At 34.3% G+C, this 17,415-nt stretch overlaps 3 protein-coding genes across 5 annotated transcripts; 2 read left to right on the top strand and 1 right to left on the bottom strand.

Annotated features, from left to right (window-relative positions):
* Positions 1 to 1,457: 1,457 nt before the first annotated feature.
* Positions 1,458 to 4,401, bottom strand: LOC105167675 (mitochondrial outer membrane protein porin of 34 kDa). The gene is made up of 6 exons (XM_011087477.3): positions 4,243 to 4,401; positions 4,076 to 4,143; positions 2,825 to 2,935; positions 2,449 to 2,535; positions 2,162 to 2,370; positions 1,458 to 2,014 (listed from the first exon to the last, which is right to left on the bottom strand). The coding sequence occupies exons 1-6, from the start codon at positions 4,289 to 4,291 to the stop codon at positions 1,708 to 1,710; spliced, it is 831 nt and encodes a 276-aa protein (XP_011085779.1). The 5' UTR covers positions 4,292 to 4,401; the 3' UTR covers positions 1,458 to 1,707.
* Positions 4,402 to 10,433: 6,032 nt separating this feature from the next.
* Positions 10,434 to 12,299, top strand: LOC105167676 (putative pectate lyase P59). Its single transcript, XM_011087478.3, has 2 exons — positions 10,434 to 11,334; positions 11,443 to 12,299. The coding sequence occupies exons 1-2, from the start codon at positions 10,456 to 10,458 to the stop codon at positions 11,905 to 11,907; spliced, it is 1,344 nt and encodes a 447-aa protein (XP_011085780.1). The 5' UTR covers positions 10,434 to 10,455; the 3' UTR covers positions 11,908 to 12,299.
* A 1,023-nt stretch (positions 12,300 to 13,322) lies between these two features.
* On the top strand, positions 13,323 to 16,859 carry LOC105167677 (NADH dehydrogenase ubiquinone complex I, assembly factor-like protein (DUF185)). Of its 3 annotated transcripts, none has more exons than XM_011087479.3 (10): positions 13,323 to 13,626; positions 13,729 to 13,790; positions 13,877 to 14,020; positions 14,317 to 14,427; positions 14,565 to 14,769; positions 15,175 to 15,233; positions 15,510 to 15,562; positions 15,666 to 15,888; positions 16,155 to 16,263; positions 16,459 to 16,859. In XM_011087479.3, exons 1-10 carry the CDS (start codon positions 13,416 to 13,418, stop codon positions 16,719 to 16,721), a joined length of 1,440 nt encoding a protein of 479 aa, XP_011085781.1. In that variant the 5' UTR covers positions 13,323 to 13,415; the 3' UTR covers positions 16,722 to 16,859. The 3 variants fall into 3 exon arrangements, with proteins under 3 accessions (XP_011085781.1, XP_020552178.1, XP_088739197.1); XM_020696519.2 differs by having other exon boundaries at positions 16,462 to 16,859; XM_088883071.1 differs by having other exon boundaries at positions 13,611 to 13,626; positions 13,882 to 14,020.
* Positions 16,860 to 17,415: the final 556 nt, after the last annotated feature.

Consider the following 17,415-nt stretch of genomic DNA (forward strand, 5'->3'; position numbering starts at 1 on the left):
TTTAGTAAATTATTATAGTTAAATAAAATTAAGTTTGGTATTGATATTTTATTGAAAAATATAAATTCAAAATATTATAATTATACGATTAGGAATAGTTCTTACATTAACAAAGAAAAGATAAATTATATATCTATATTAATATTCGACTAGTATGTATGTATATATATTATTTTTATTCAAAAACGTAAGTAATAATTTATTATTTTTTTTAAAAATTATCTATTAAATTTTTATTTGAAATTAAACTAACGTAATTATTTATAAAAGCGTTTTAAAAATTTTTAAAGCAAAATATGTCAAAAAATAACGGTTTATTTGATTCTAATAGTATCAGCCCATTTTAGTTATTTTACCAATAAAAGACCTTATTATGTCAAACATCGTAATATATTATAAAATATTTTCACATCTATAAGCTTTAACATCTTGTTTTATCCAAACATTGTACGAGCTTATTTTTAAAATAAAATCCAACATCTGTACGAGTTCATAAGATGTTTTAAAAAAGTATAGCCAAACACCCTCTAAGAATTACACTCCCATGATGATTTTGGAATTTACAAATAATATCTTTGAGATTTGTTTCCTTTAACAAATAAATTTTGCATTAATCATAATTTACTAAATTTGTTGGTATTAAATAAAAATCAATATTCACGCTAAATTGATTTATTACTGACGTATTGCAAATTAAATAATTTTTTTTCAACAAAACTACCTTTATAACGATAAATATATATATATCCTCGTATATATTAACATTAAAAATGTACGAGGATAATTTTTTATTATAAAAAGATGTTCAATTGCGTGGGACATCGAAAGATATAGACGATGATCCCAAGATAACATAGGAATTAACCTGAACAACATACAGTAATCCTGGTACATGAATTAGTGACAATTTCAACTGAATTTGAGATGCCTAAGAGGCTGAAACCTAGTATGCGAATGAAAAGCATGCAAAGAAAATGCTAAGTTGGTGCCTCATCAACGCGTGTTGGACGTCTATTTAGGAGGAGTTTGTTCACTATTTCAATTAACTCAATCCTTTTTTTCCATTTTTTCTATTGGTTAACCTAATTACATGCTAACTTGTTGAGGGTTGAGGTGTTCGTGCGGATGCCTGGTGCTAATGCGCTTGACAGATAGATTGAGTTAGCAGAGGGCAAATGAGGGACAGACATTGACGAGAAAAATCAAAAGAGGAATTCCAAGTATGGACTTGTGACGATTCTAAAGATAAAATTACAGTGTGATTGTTGATAAAAACATCAAGAGCGATTTTGAACAAGAAAAAAAAGAAAGAGATCTGTGCGATATCTTTTTACCTCTAAAATTAGAAACAATTAGCAGCACAATTACGACACCAAGATATAACAAATGTTAATAAAAGTTTACAATGCAAAAGTGCAAATGTCCTAGCAATACTAAATTAATTCCATGGACGTCTCTTTCACATGGAAAATAGTTTTATTATCAGACATTCTTTCGAGAGGTCTATAAACCTTCCAAACCCGAAAATCATGAAGATAGAGAGGTCAAAAACGAGAGAAGCCCTGATTGCAGAAAATTTCAGGCTCAAAGCTGACACCATGTGGATACTAGTCCAACAACTGGTAAATGAGAAGAAGAGAACTAGGAAATGAAGTCCAAGCAACCACCTAACCAGCAGAAGCATGTCATACAAACAGAATAGTCCACTCATGGCTTGAGGGCCAAGGCAAATCCAAATTTGGGACTCTTGTCAATAGATTTGGTGTCCACCTCAGTTGAGACAGTGATGAGTGACTTCGGACGCCACTCATGCTGGATCAGAGCACTTGCCTTGCCGAAATTGTTCAGCCGTGCTTTCACAGAAGTCAATGGGTCCAAGGAATGCTGAGTCCCAACAATGACTGTATTCTCATTAGTTGAGAAGCTATGGGTCACCTCAGCACCGACAGCAGTGTTGCTCAATGGGCTCACGATATGGTAGTATGAGGCACTCAAGGTATCACCCTTGTCATTCCTAAAGCAAGAGAATGCATTTCATTATCCCCCGGGTTCAGAACTTTATCAAGCATACAGTTGTAGATTGGTCGGCCAAAATGGGAGCATGTAAAAACATTCATGCTTGGATCAGAAATCTCAAGGAAATTAGGAGAAGACCACTTACAGCGTCAAAGCAGCTATAAGATCAGCATTTGTGAAGCTTGCTCCAAAGTTGCATTTGATAAATGCTCCTTCCTTGGTGTCAAAAGAGACATCACTCCCCAAAGCGAGCTTATTGTTCCCCACAACACCAGAAAAGTTCACTATGGGATTAGCAGTCAACCCAACGCTTGAGCTTATCCCCGCATATTCGTGCAAGTATTGAAGTTCCAACTACAATGGTCAATGAGAATAAAGAATTAGACACAACGCCAACCTGCAGTAGGATAAAGAGCTCAAAATTCAGCTTACCTTTCCAGACCTTTGATCAGGAACTCTGAAACTTAATATCGTCTTTAATCCAGGAGTAGGCTCATCAACTGTTACAGTGGTATGGAGCTGCCATTGGATCCAAAAGTCAGTTACATGTTCCAAGGAGGCATAAACCCACTTTCACATCATCCAACAATTTTGGAGAGAATTTAATGAAGAAAACAAACATGAAAAGACTGCTCGAATATCTTCTTGGCCGCAGGAAGAAAAGTCAAAATTGGAAAGTAAAGACATCACAAAACATAACAGAAGGAGGGTAAATGGCAGGGCATATGTTCGAGCTTGTGTCCACTTTAATATCAGTGGTAGTAAAGACATCACAAAACGTAACAGGAGGGTAAATGGCAAGGCATACGTTCGAGCTTGTGTCCACTTTAATATCAGTGGTGACATTCTTGTGCTTCAATTGAGTGTTAACATCGGCCAGAAATAGGTCACCTTTTTTTGTTCCTGTTGAAGTGAGAGTCTGTTACAAGAAACAATAAGCATATGTTAGAAACAGAGATATTGAAATCAAGACTAGACTAAATTTGTTGTTTTGTTTTTCTGGGGGGTGGGGGGGTGGGGTTATAGTTATTGTTTAAATGAAGATACTGCATCAGACCCATAAGTATCCTTAAAAAGAGAAACAGGCAAAATTTGACATGCCTACAGAAGTAGCAAACTCCATGAGCAGAACAGTTGCTGAAAATACTGAGAACTTCAGAATCGTAGGCCAACTTTTTTCCAGTTCATTAGCACTCCATGGATCTAGGATTTAGTAGGACAAGGTGAAGGAACAACTAGAAATGAACTTCACTGCACATTCCTTTTCAGCCAGAACTTAATATGGTTGAATATTAAGATATTTTATGAACTGGGTATAGAATACAAGCATCTCATCTAATTATACTTGCACTAGAAATTTCTTGGCATTTGTCTTTGATACCAAAGATAGTATTTTCCTCTCCCGTGTCCAAGGTCCAAAACAGTGGTAACATCATAGAGTCAGGTACACAACTATAACTAGACAACCCATACTTAAAGAAATAAGTTCTAAATCTATACCGCATCAACTAAGAAACAAAAATTACTAAAGCAAAACGAAAAGGGCATAAGATACCAAGTTTTCATCAACAAAGTTGAACTTATGCCCAAATGATCCTAAGAATGTCGGGGTCCTAAGACCATGAAAGCCTACAGATATAAATAGATGGACTACAGATGTGAGCCTAATGCATTAACCGGTAAAAGCTACATAGCTCAAACTCATCATTTACCACAAACATCTCAACATAACTACATAAGCTTATTATAACGATCCGCATACATTTACACTTCACATATGACAAAACACACGACATTCATCAACTCTCAGATGTTCTTCATGCCATAACTCATAAAAACCTACTCAAACAGACAAAACCAAAGATATATAATATACTTTCAACATCAAAATAATGGGTCAAAACAAATTCAATCTCACATAATATCCAGATGAAAAAGTTGACGAACGCAAAAAAATTCAACATATACACTACAAACTCCAGCCACAAACACAACAACAGCAGTAATTCAATCAGATCCAGGAAATAGTACCACCAAAAAGAAAAAAATAATTACTTACAACTCCAGTGGGAGAGTAGGTGGTGAGCGTAAACTTCTGGTCGCTGTTGTAATCCTTGTATAAAAGATCTAATTCCACCAAAAAGAAAAAAGATATCACACATCAAAAAAGAAAACGGAAATGGGAGAACAAATATACAAAATCCAGCAAGTAAATTAGAAGAAAACCTCGAGCTCTTTTCCCAATATCAGAGTAGAGACCTGGACCCTTGCCCATAATTTCTGCACTTAAAGCTCAAAATTCAAAAGTTCACGGAGAAAATTGAGAGACAAGAAATGATATTTGTGCAGTAATTTTGGAGCAGAGCAATAAGATATAAACAGTGCAAGGGGGTAATGTCTTGTCTGCTTTTTTGAAGGGCGTGTTTTTTAGGGAATTAGAGCCGTTGATTAGGTTTGGGTCGGCAGCGGTTGTGTCTGGACCATTGATTCTTCGTTGGAATGCGAAGACGTAGAATTGATTATGAAGGGTATTTCAGGTATTGGAAATATACGTGGCAATTAGATGCTCAGCTTCACTTTGGTGACGGCTGGATTCGAGGGTTTTAAGAATTAATAATATGCAAGTGAGGTGTATTGTTCCCCAAGAAAGAATCATATTGTGTTTTGTTTTTATTTTTAAATTATTTTTTAAATGAGTCAAAATATATTTAATATTTATTATTATTTAAAAATATTTTATTTAAGTATTTTAAACTATTTTAGTATAAATATATATAAAAAAATATGAAATAGTAATCCAAAACAAAACATTAAACATACAATACTTATTGTTAAATTATCTTAAAAAATAAATTCAAACATACATACTATCTCTAACACACACTTATTTATCTTTATTTTTCTTTCTCTATCTTCACAAAACACTCAGAAAAACGAATTCAAATACTATAAATATTTTTTAGGGATAATTACTCGGCAACTTCATGAAAATTTATGTAATTATACGTTAATTTTTTTGAAGTTATATATAAGAATATTTGATTTTATTCAAGAGGTCCTATGATAAAAATTATAGTACATGCTCAATATAAATGATAAGTAAAATATTATTCTTAATTTAATAAATTTATAAATTCTTATATTTAGACGTTGAATTCATTTAAATTAACATTTTTCATGAGTGAAGTAATAATCATACAAATATGATTAAGTTGGTATTTATAATTTAATATAATTGATAATAATTTATGTTATATTTGTGCTACATATATATATATATATATGTCTTTGTCCAAGTTATTTATCTTTAAAGATAGTTTGGTTTATTTATTTATTGGGTAAATTTTATTCTTAATATTTTAAATTATATATATATAATTAATGTATTCAAAACTACTTTTGAAATCTGCTTTTTAGTTAATAACTTTTAAATTTAGAAGAAAGTTTATATCTCAGTTGAAATTCATGTTGACATAATCTGTAGTACTATCTTAATTTATTCTTCTAATGTAAATTGGATAAAAAGATTTTTATTTTAATACATTTCTTAAAAAATATAGAAAAATATTTTTTTGATAATACAAATTAAAATTAATAAATATGACTCATTAAAATAATAAAAACAATTGATCCAAAATTAAGTTTAAATAATTTTAGTGGGTTTAGATTTTTATAGAAATATCATAAGAGAAAAATACATCTAATTTGAAATTCAAGTACAATTGCAATAACTTTTAAATTTATTTTCCTGGTGTAATATTTTTCTATAATTTTTGCGAAATGGAAATGTGTAGTTGTGTAATTTATATAATTCTTGTGTAATTATCATATTGCGTAATTTTTGTGAAATTTATTTTATAGTTGTGTAATTTATGAAATTTATTGTGTAGTTGTGTAAGTCTGATGCAATTCATTGTATAGTTGTGCAATTTATTGTAATGTTATGTAATTTATCATATTGTGTAATTTTTTTGAAATTTATTGGATTGTTGTGTAATTTATGAAAGTCTTTTGTAATTTCGATGATAATTTACATAATAATTAATGTCAAAATCACAATATTAGGCTAACATTTACAATGATATTATTATTTATATAATATTGTCAATAATCACAAAATTATCTTAATATTTTTAATAATAATATTATTTACATAATAATGTCAATAATACAAATTTTAGGCTAATATTTTGAATAATAATATTATTTACATAATATTGTCAATAATCACAAAATTATCTTAATATTTTCAATAATAATGTCAATAATCACAAAGTTAGGCTATTTATTCCCAATTGTAATTATATTAACATAATAATGTCAACAATCACAAATATTAGGCTAATATTTTCAATAATAATATTATTTACATAATAATGTCAATAATCACAAAATTTAGGATAATATTTTTAATAATAATATTGTTTAATATAGTTTATAGAACTAGTCAGGTTTATCCTTTTTTATTTGTCAAGTAAAAATAATATTGATAGAAACAAAGTGGATAAACTTGAGTAATACTATAACAAAAAGTTCATGTGATATGCTAAAGAAACTAAAAGCAATGCTTGACCCATCTGTATATATGCACAAAGAAACTATACATTTTTAAATAATTAATGAGTACAATAATCATAAGTTCAACTCAAATTATTGAATTAGGATAATTTTTTCAACAATTACAAAAACTAATATTTACTATAATTTGTATAATTTATGTCTAGTGGTACGCCTCCTGTTCCACGTGGTCGTGGCCCACCACTTCCAGCAACACTGTTTGATGCTTCGCAGGTTGGGAAAACAGTCTTTTGACCACCCCACCACTTGAGACGGCCCGACCGTCAGCGGCCCCGCGGACTCCAGATGATGTTGGACCATCTGGTGTGGCACCAGCAGCTAAGGAGGTCGGACCGCAGTCTGCCACACCAACTGCTACTACACCACCACTACCACTAGCAGCAAATCCTCCCACCATCAGCACGCCAGTATATCAGCCTCGATGACGCGAAGTAAACTTGTTTATGAATATTTTTTAATATTAATTTATCTTGAAAATTACTAATTAATATATCATTTCAGGTCTGACCGTCACTTCCACAAGCACATCAATGTGGTGGTGCGAGGACACTTTCCCCACTAATGGCCATGTCTGAGACAGGTACCTCCAAAGCACCAATATTTCTGATTCGAGAGCATGAAAGTATGTAATTAAAATTGATTTCTTATTATCTTATAATTTAAATTATTTAATGAATTTTACTAATATTTTGTTTAATTTTCATATTGTAGATGATCTATGCTCCAGACTTCCACATGTGGGCCAGATAGTACATCGGAAAGACGTTCTCCGTCATCCGATCGAGCCTGATCAAGCTACTTTAGCTGGCCAACGACGTAGAGCTCCAGCTCCAGACGTATTGGGCCAACGAGGGCTTTCACCAAGAGTTCTCGAAAAATAAGGCGAACGTGAGGGCGAACCCCACGACGTCCTCGACTGTGTACCCCAGGGGATCTTCCTCTATCGACATGCATAAGAGGAAGTTGGTAAGTACATTACAATACTTTTAATGGTTTATCATTATTTTGTACATATTATGCTAACTGTTTTATTTTTCTATAGGAGGTAGAGCTCGATCGGCTGCCTAAGCAGATGGAGCTGTTCGCCAGATGCTACAAGAAGAAGGAGGATGATGATTGGAGTGGGCCGAGGGCGACCGAGGTAGCGGTAAATACCTTACTAATATTAATTTTTTTTAAAAATTAATTCTTGATTAAAAGTACTAATAATTTTTTTTATTTTGCAGGAGATGTTCCAGAAGCTGATGGAGGATCATCAGCCTTAGCCTATGGCCGATGACCACCATACCCTTGTCGAATCAGAGGCTTCGGTGGCAATGACCGAGCAACAGATGTGGCTGGCTGCAGTCAGGGGCAAGAACAAAGACTGTGTGCTCAGCCTTGGATTAAATGTTCACTTCTCTAGTTAAACCTACGCATCACCATCGCCACCCCCATTGACACCGCCACTGCCACAACAAAATCCGGCCATAGAGGACCGCATCAACTGGTTCGAGAAGATGATGGCCGACATGATAGCCATGATGAGGGAGATGCGGGCCAGCTCCTCAATTGCGGGACCGTCATAACCGGCTGCCTCTACTAGTGCCCTAGCACCCTCTCCGACAGACCCTCCGGCGCCAAACGAGGATGATATGAACGTCGCTAACGATGAGGCTTTAGATTAGATTTTAATTTTTTTTCAATTTTGTAATTGGATAATATTTTGTATTAATATAATATTTTTTTAATTATTCATATTTTATCATGTTTATTACATTCCATTATTCATATTTATTCAGTTAATTAAATTAATAAATATAATTAATTAAAATTTTATTAAATTAATTTTAATTATATATTAAACTTTATTAAAATATATAATTAAATTATTTATTAAAATTTATTACACTAAATTATTTTTTATTTATTTTATATTACATAATTTATAAAAAATTTGTTATAAAATAAAAAATTAGAATCGATTTTAGTAATTGTAAAGAAAATGTATCTAAATAAATGACCGTTCCTAATATCATTGCTAATAAATAGTTCTAAATATGTATTTCTAAGTAATATTGACCGTTTCTAATATCATTGCTAAAACAGTTTTAAAGACGTATTTCTAAATAAGGATGATCGTTCCCAATACCATTTCTAATACAATTTAAATATGTGTTTCTAAATAAGATTGATTGTTTCTAATATCATTGCTAAAATAATTTTAAATATACGTGTTTCTAAATAAGATTGACCGTTCCTAAAACAATTATAGAAGACTGTTCCAAAAAAAAAAAAATTGACCGTGCCTAATACTATTGCAATGATTGACAAACAAACCGTTCCAATGACCGTTCTTAAATATATCACCAATACAAATAAATACAGTTCCAAAAATTCAGGCATGAGTATTACAAAGATCGTTCCAAAATTAAATAACTCGAAATAAATAATATAACAGTTCCAAATGTCATCCAATCCATCTCAAATAAAAAGAAAGTTTTTTTTACACAAATTCAATATTAGGAACCGTCACCAATAATGGGTTACAAGTACCGTGTCAAATTGGAAAGGTCCTTCATTAATCGTTCCTAAATATTTGTAATGTCATCTATAAGGACGGAAGGCGAACCGTTCCAAAATCTAGTTTAAATTAATTCCGTCATTTCCAAACTGTTCCAAGGGGGGAAAATAATTCTTAAACCCGTCCCAATTTTTTGGTATTGTCACAGTATTTCACATATATCGATGCTTTATTAATTGCTAAATCATGCACCCCTAAACTATATATGTATAAAGTGTATTTATCAAACTATAGAATGTAATAAAATTTATTAATGATATGAACCAATTTATTTATAACGAAAATGCTCTCATTATTAAGTTACACCCTCATAAATATGTCTATCACAATTATTCCGTTAAGACATATAATTTGAGTAATTGTACTATAAAAATTACCCAAGGCTTGTAATAATTATAATTAGTATAAAATCTGTACAATCTATTAATTTACGATCCTTATATTTTACATAATTGTTTTGAGTTATGGTACCAAAAAATTTTTTGCCTTTATTTTATAAGACAAAAACAATATTTTGCCCTGTATTTACACATATATATATTTACATCTATTTTAACATGAATAATCTATTTTGTAAAACATATTTGGATATATTGAGTTTGTAAATATATTTTTGTATTACATAATCTATAAGAAGCTATAAATTTAAATATTATTTTAAAAATAACATTCGAGTAAAATTTTAAATCACCAAAAGTAATTTTTGGGGAGATTTTTTAATAAAATATACTTTAATTTGTAAAATAAAAGTATAGGGAATAAGTAAGAATGACATTTTTATTTTATCAATATCAAATTATTTTGTCAGGGATTTTTTTATTATATTTTATATTTTAGAGGGTAAAATGTGAGTAGATGCATAATCCAAGTAGTGTTTGACGGTTTCACCTGAGAAACAGGGCTTTTGTGTTTACTCGCAGTGTTTATCGCAAGGTAGGTATGAGTTTGTGGATGGATTTTGGCATACATTCGAGTGGTTCTCCCCAATCCTCGTCCATCAGAGCTTCTCTCCTACCAACAAATTCTTGTATATAAACCACATAAACCAAACTCCTATCACACAAGATACATATAACTCTTCAAAATATGTTTCTTCTGTTTCCGACCACCAATTAGTACCCCAAACCTTTGAGTGCAGTTCGGTCTGTTCTAGTCGAGCAAAGGGTCTGAACCCGATCGAGGAGTCAGATAAGGGTTCGACCCTGACCGTTCCATTCAAAGCAAAAAAAGAAGGAAACAAGATTCCAAAAATTGAATAAGGATTCATAGTATAGATAACTAGTGCGGGATATTGCAAGATGGAAGGAACTAAACTAAACTGGTTGCTGATCTCGTTTCTCGCTTTCGCTTCGATTCTTCCCCTCCTTAGAGCTGATATTGCGGAATACGATGAGGTGTGGCGGAGGCGGGCGGCGGAGGCCTACAACCGGACTGTCCAGGCTTACCACCCAGACCCTCTAAAAGTAGTCATGCACTTCAACAAGCATGTAAATAAGCACGTTGAGGAATCAGGAGGACTGGATGATGTGATGATGTTGAACACCACGAGGAGGCACCTAGGAAAGGCATACAAAGGTCCATGCAAGGTTACCAACCCCATTGACGCTTGCTGGAGGTGCAACCCCAAGTGGCACTTGAACAGGTTTAGGCTCGCAGATTGCGGGATGGGGTTCGGCAGCAAGGCCACCGGCGGAAAGGGCGGTAGAATCTACATGGTGACTGACAAATCCGACGATGATGTTTTGAACCCAAAGCCTGGAACCCTTCGCCACGCTGTGATCCAGGAGGAGCCTCTGTGGATCACGTTCAGGCGTAACATGGTCATCAAGCTCAAACAAGAATTGATGGTGACGAGTGACAAGACTATCGATGGACGTGGCGCCATAGTCCAGATTGCTTATGGGGCAGGCATCACTATTCAGTTTGTGAAGAATGTAATCATCCACAACTTGAAGATTCACCACATCGTGGAGAAGGACGGTGGTCTTATTCGGGACTCGGCCAGCCACACCGGCCTCCGAACTCAAAGTGATGGCGATGGAATCTCAATCTTTGGGTCCCAGGATATCTGGATCGATCACGTCTCCATGACAAGATGCGCTGATGGACTTATTGACATCATCCAGGGGTCCACTGGCATCACCATCTCCAACAGTCACTTCACTGACCATGACCACGTACGTAATGAACACTTAAAATTTATACATCGTAATTGAAATTAAAGGTTTCCCCTGCCGCTGAATAGCATAATATGTATTAACATGGGTGCTGTGTACATGCTGCAGGCCATGCTTTTCGGTGGCAACGACAAGTACCCTGGCGACGAGAAAATGCAAATCACTGTGGCTTTCAACCACTTCGGGAAGAGAATGGTGCAGAGGATGCCAAGGTGCCGATACGGCTTCTTCCACGTCGTGAACAATGACTACACTCATTGGAAGATGTATGCTATCGGTGGAAGCAGCCACCCCACGATCATTAGCCAGGGCAACCGATACATCGCGGATCACCCTTACGCCAAGCAGGTGACGAAAAGAGAGTGTCCGGAATCAGAGTGGAAGCACTGGACATGGGTGACAGACGGCGATCTTTTCCTGCGTGGAGCATACTTCATCCCATCTGGAGATCAGGATTGGCCCAGCAAGCACCCCGAAAAGTCCGACAACATCAAGCCTGCATCGGCCAAACTCGTCTCACAAATGACCAAGTTTGCGGGTCGACTTGGTTGCAAACTAAAGTATGCATGCTAGATATCTATACATGGCTGATTTACACTCAGCTTCCGCCTCATCAATATCACTGGCCGGTGGCAAAAGAAGGAAACAGAAGAATCACAGCACCTTTATATATATATATATAATTAACTGAAATAAAACTATAAGAAATATCGGTAATAAGAAGGACATAGATTACTTGCAATAATAGAATTTATATTTCTTATAGTATAAGGGAAGTAATGGGACTAAGAGTGGTTGGAACAATATGGATGAGGGGGAAGACACTTAAATTTGACACAAATCAGTACCATTTTTTAGCTTTCAATTTGTGTAATTTTTTACTTTTCACGCTTTCTGCTGTACATAAAGTTATTTTAATAAATATGGTATTTTGTTACACCCAATTTGTAATTCTCTTACCGTATGTCTTGTAAGTCGTTCGTTAATAAAATGGAAGTCTTGACTTTTATATATTTTCGATTTCATCATGTATTATTTGCATGCATCCACCTCTCTCAGATTTTGATAATAATTGGGTTAATGATTCTATTAACATTAATTATGTACAAACACTATATTATTATTATTAAAAAATAATCTAGACTTAATTCTTTATAAATGTCTTATTTACAAGTCAAGATGGGATTTTAGATTGGTTGGATTGAAGTTGGAAATCAATAAGTTGTTTACTTTCTATAGAATAATCTATAGTTATTTTTAATTATAATTCTATGTTTATTTACCATTATTCCACAAAATAAAAATAAACAATTATTTACCATGATTTTAGTTTATATCCAATAGTAAAATTCTCAGTGAGTGATTGTAGCAATCTTGTCGAAATATTATGTTATTCCTGTTTTGGTCCAAAGGCTTAAAATACGTCAATTTTAGTGTAAAAGAAAATCATATTATAATTAAATAATTGAAATATTATATAATTTATTTATACAAATCACTCATATTTTTTATATAATTATAGAAGCCACTCATGACAATCCAAAAATATGAATGACTTATGTAACTTCAAAAAGTAAGGGTAATTTCTACAGGTGGTGTTGATGTTTTAGTGAAGACATATGCAATTTTTTAAAAGATATTAGTGATTTGTATAAACAGATTATATATAAAAAAATATAAATATAATTATCCCTAAATAAATTTACTTTTTATAATGCACGAGTTTTCAAAGCTACAAAAGAGAAGATAATTATAAATCTAGTCCTTTATTAAAATAAGTATTGCAGATAAATCCTTACATATTTTGTTCAAACTCATATAATATTTGAAATATTACAATTTTGTTTAACCCAATCCAATATCAAATTTAAATTATCAGGTTGAAATATATCTTAATTATATATAATGTTTATTTAATTAACATAATTTTTTAAATAATAAGTAATTTTACGCACGCATCAGTGTACGCCACGTGTTCTGGTTACAAGAACTATAGCGGGCGGCGGAGGAAACTCTCTAACCCTCAGTCTCTCTCTCTCTCTCTCTGTCCATCTCTTCCTCTTCAGGAAGTTTACCTAGAAATGTTGAGAAGAGCGCTGCTACAAGCTTCAGCACGTTGCCGCTTCTCGTCTTCGTCTTCACTGTTACTAGCATCTCGGAGACAATGCTCTTCGTCTTCTTCCTCCTCTCAAGTTCCAGAGGATCATTTCGTCGAACAGTCGGTAGACACCCCTCAAACGCCGCCCTCCGCCACTATCTCCGTTGACCGCTCCGCCTTGTATCATCCACCTGGTACGCATCACTTGCCAATACCCAATCTCGTATGTTACCAGGTGTTTTTGCCCCCTTTCTGTAAATTGTTACAGGAGTTAAGTTAGGCTTGCTTATGTGCAGATCATTCCCACGAACCGACTGCTGACTCGGAGCTCGTTAAGCACCTCAAAAACATCATCAAAGTACGCCATAAGTTATATTCTTTCTTTTCTTTGTGTTGGCTTCTTTTTTGCGTGATGGGAATTTTGAAATTGTTTGGTACTTATAGTTCAGAGGGGGCCCGATTACAGTTGCTGAGTACATGGAGGAAGTCTTGACGAATCCAAAAGCTGGTTTTTATGTCAACCGGGATGTCTTTGGAGCCGGGGGCGATTTCATCACCTCGCCAGAAGTGAGCCAGATGTTTGGAGAGGTACTTTCTTATACTGTCCCTTATATTGAAGAAATGTATAGAAAGGAAGAGTTTGAAACTAGTCTAAGAGATTTTTATACTTTGACAGCATAAGCTTTTAGAATCACAGAAGAACTCTCTGTCCTAGGCCTAAATGCGGCCTTAGCTTATAGGTACATGAGTGCCTGTGTTAGAAACATTACATCAACATCAAATGTATCTCATTTGCAATAGTAAGCTTCGCAGGTGAGGTGTTCATCAAGAACTTGTATGACTTGATTTATTGTTTGTTTATTAATAGATTTTTTTGGCGTTAGATGATTGGAGTGTGGACAATGTGCCTCTGGGAGCAAATGGGACAACCAAAAAGAGTCAACTTAGTTGAGCTTGGACCAGGCAGAGGAACTCTCTTGGCTGATCTTCTGCGAGTACGGCTTCAGAAGTCATTCTTCCGATCAACACTTTGCATATGTTAATCATCTCGTTAGTCCGAGATCTATCTATGTAATTTACCAGTGTAATATGGTATTTCAATCTTGAACTGTGTTTGCATGCTGTCCTGTAGGGTGTGTCAAAATTCAAGAATTTCACAGAGTCTTTGCAAATACATATGGTTGAATGTAGCCCAGCATTACAGAAACTCCAGTATCAAAACTTGAAGTGCTTGACTGAAGATGGTACTGATGGAAACACAGAGAAAAAATGTATTAGCACAATAACTGAGACCCCTGTATCATGGCATATGACACTCGAACAGGTTCCTACAGGATGTAAGGAGTTTATGTTTCAGTTCATATTTTGATTTTCTCGTAAGTTAAGGTGGAAAGGTCATGTTAGGATGTATTGTATGAACCAAGCTCTCGGGAGCTGGCTAGTAAGTTATAGTCTTACCCACATATGGAGGCATCCAAACTCTCTTGTCCTGTATATGTGGTTTGATGACCACTGACCACCCAGGGGCATTATTTGCATTTTCTCTTATCACATCAAGTTCCTGCTGCCTGTGTGAAAAATTATGGGTGAGGGAAGGCGCATAATGTACAGGATGTAGTTTTGACTCTTTCCGTACAGTAAGATATGATTGTACAATGTTATGGTGCATGAATATGTTTCTCTGGATCCAGCATTTTCTTTCTGGGGTTTTATCTAACCAAGGATTTACATTGTTCTTTCAGCCCCAACGATCATCATTGCACATGAGTTCTATGATGCTTTGCCAGTGCACCAATTTCAGGTTTGTCTAACTTTTAGATGTAGTGTTCACTTCGAGGCCATCTGCTTTCAATTCAACCACATCAATTTATCTGCTTTATTCAAGGATGGAGTCGCAATAGCTCCTTGAGTTATGAATGGGAACCTTGTTGAAGAGCATATATTGTGATGATGTATTTACATGTGTTATATGAATGTTTAGGCCTCCTTCTTCATTATTATTGTAAGATTATACCCAGCAATTGAAAAGAAAAATAGTACTAAAGTAAGCTAATACTTATTCATGATTTTCCTGCAGAAAGCCTCTCGTGGTTGGTGTGAGAAGATGATTGATGTTACTGAAAATTCATTGTGAGCTTTGGAATCCTCTGTGTCGTAAATTTTTTGATTGAGTACTTGCCTTTTAGGTAAACTAAATTGTGGGTTAATATGGCTTTTTAAATTCATTGGGTAGGTTTCGTTTTGTATTATCTCCACAGCCCACACCAGCAACTCTCTATCTCATGAAGCGCTGCAGATGGGCTGAGACTAAAGAAATAGCTGGACTTGATCATATCGAAGTTTGCCCGAAGGCAATGGATTTAACTCAAGAAATCTCCAATAGAATAGGCACTGATGGTGGTGGAGCTCTCATAATTGATTATGGCCTTAACAGAATAGTTTCAGACAGTCTTCAGGTCTGCTTCTGGACACCTTACACCTTGAACACTTGGAAATCCCAGGAGTTCACTGGTGCTTAGATGATTATTTTACTTTATTAGGAAACTTACTCGTTCTGAAATTCATAAAGAGAGAAAGTAAATTGATTGAGCTTATCATCTTTAGAAGGCGATGATGGTAGATGCTCTTGAGTTTCCAGCCTGCTGTTGTAAACCTTAGTGCTTTAATTCTGTACCGCAACATTCTTTAGCAAAATTAGTCTGAGTCTATAATTAAATGACAGGCTATTAGGAAGCATAAGTTTGTCGACATTCTAGATGATCCTGGGTCTGCTGATCTCAGTGCTTATGTTGATTTTGCTGCGATTAGGCATTCTGCTGAAGAATTTTCAGGTTTGTGATTATCTCGTGTGCTTTATGTTATATTTATGTAGTTGTGAGGGGGTTGTTCAAACCTGAAGAAACAAAAGAGGAGAAAAAGAGATTTCTTCTGTGATTTACATAAATTTGCTGATTGCTAAATGAAATTATCCCCCAACAACCATACTTGTGGCAATAAGAGTTTCTAAATCGTTGAATTTCTTGCAGCAGATGTGTCTGTTCATGGACCAATGACTCAGTCTCAGTTTCTTGGCTCTCTTGGAATTAACTTCCGCATTGAAGCTCTGTTAGAGAACTGTACTGATGAACAAGCTGAATCTCTGAGAACAGGATATTGGCGTCTGGTTGGTGACGGTGAAGCCCCATTTTGGGAGGGTCCTGATGAGCAGGCTCCTATTGGGATGGGTACTCGGTATTTAGCCATGGCAATTGTAAACAAGAAGCAAGGCGTACCAGTTCCTTTCGAGTAAAACAACTAGATGGTATTGTTTCTATATCTACATTTTCCTTTCAATCCTTGAGTTGTGAACTTGGAAAATGTCATTAGCTACCTTGTTGTTTTCTTCATCGACCCTTTCTAATTTATGATGTTCAGATTTTTGATGTAAGCATCCACTTGTAAACCCCCAACACATTGTGTTAGGTGGGAGTCGCAGTCAACTTCAAATAACCAATGTCATAGAAAGAGTCGAAATCTTCTGATATCATAAACCTCAATTTCAAGGAGCCAAATAACCAATGTTGCATATCAATGCAAACAAACAGAGGACTAAAGAGTGAGAATGAGATCATTGGAAATCAATTAACTAGAATGAGACCAACTTTCCACTTCTCCAATAATATTCCCAAGTATCAACAATATAGCAACTGTCAAATATACAATCCTAAACATGAACAATTCAATTTTCTATAGAGAGTCCATATCATTACAAAGCAAGTGATACGTAGAGGTTGTGATCACAAGTGATATCAATTTCAGATCACATACCAAATATTATTTATATTACATATTATCTGAAAGCACCTCTTGGTGTCTCTCTTAATTTTGAATTTTTTTTTAATCCACTAGCTTCCACATTTTTCCTACTATTTACAAGGGGTAAGAATTATTTAAAAATAACTATTTATTTTTAGTTAATATCTTTTTCTCCTATTCTAAATGTT

This window comes from Sesamum indicum, linkage group LG8 (assembly GCF_026168435.1).
Source record: "Sesamum indicum cultivar Baizhima isolate 11 linkage group LG8, ASM2616843v1, whole genome shotgun sequence".
NCBI lineage: Eukaryota > Viridiplantae > Streptophyta > Magnoliopsida > Lamiales > Pedaliaceae > Sesamum > Sesamum indicum.